We start from the raw sequence: 229 nt of genomic DNA, 5'->3' as shown, positions 1-229 counted from the left end.
GCTTTTCGAAGTCAGCCACCGACAAACAAGAAAATGGACGCTGTTCAGGGCTGCTCAGCCTTCCTCTCGGGCAGACGCCGAGGCTTCCCGGCGGGCGCGGAGGCCCCGGCAGGCAGCTGGCAGATGGCGGCCTTCGTGCTCTCGCAGTCGTCGTCGTCCAGGTACAGGAAGCGGGACTTGTCCATGAAGGCGCAGTCGCCGCCGCTGCTGCTGCTCGAGGTCGGCTCCT

The 229-nt window shown here is 65.9% G+C and overlaps 1 protein-coding gene across 1 annotated transcript in view; it reads right to left on the bottom strand.

Annotated features, from left to right (window-relative positions):
* Positions 1-229, bottom strand: part of LOC119585770 (C-type lectin domain family 17, member A-like) — a gene marked incomplete at its 3' end in the record, with an annotated part of 1,272 nt that continues 1,043 nt past the window's right edge. The window contains 1 exon segment of the mRNA XM_037934482.1: positions 1-227. Coding sequence (XP_037790410.1) covers positions 45-227 — 183 coding nt within the window.

This window comes from Penaeus monodon, chromosome 20 (assembly GCF_015228065.2).
Source record: "Penaeus monodon isolate SGIC_2016 chromosome 20, NSTDA_Pmon_1, whole genome shotgun sequence".
NCBI classification, from domain to species: Eukaryota; Metazoa; Arthropoda; class Malacostraca; order Decapoda; family Penaeidae; genus Penaeus; species Penaeus monodon.
This window is presented reverse-complemented; position numbering and strand designations above follow the sequence as displayed.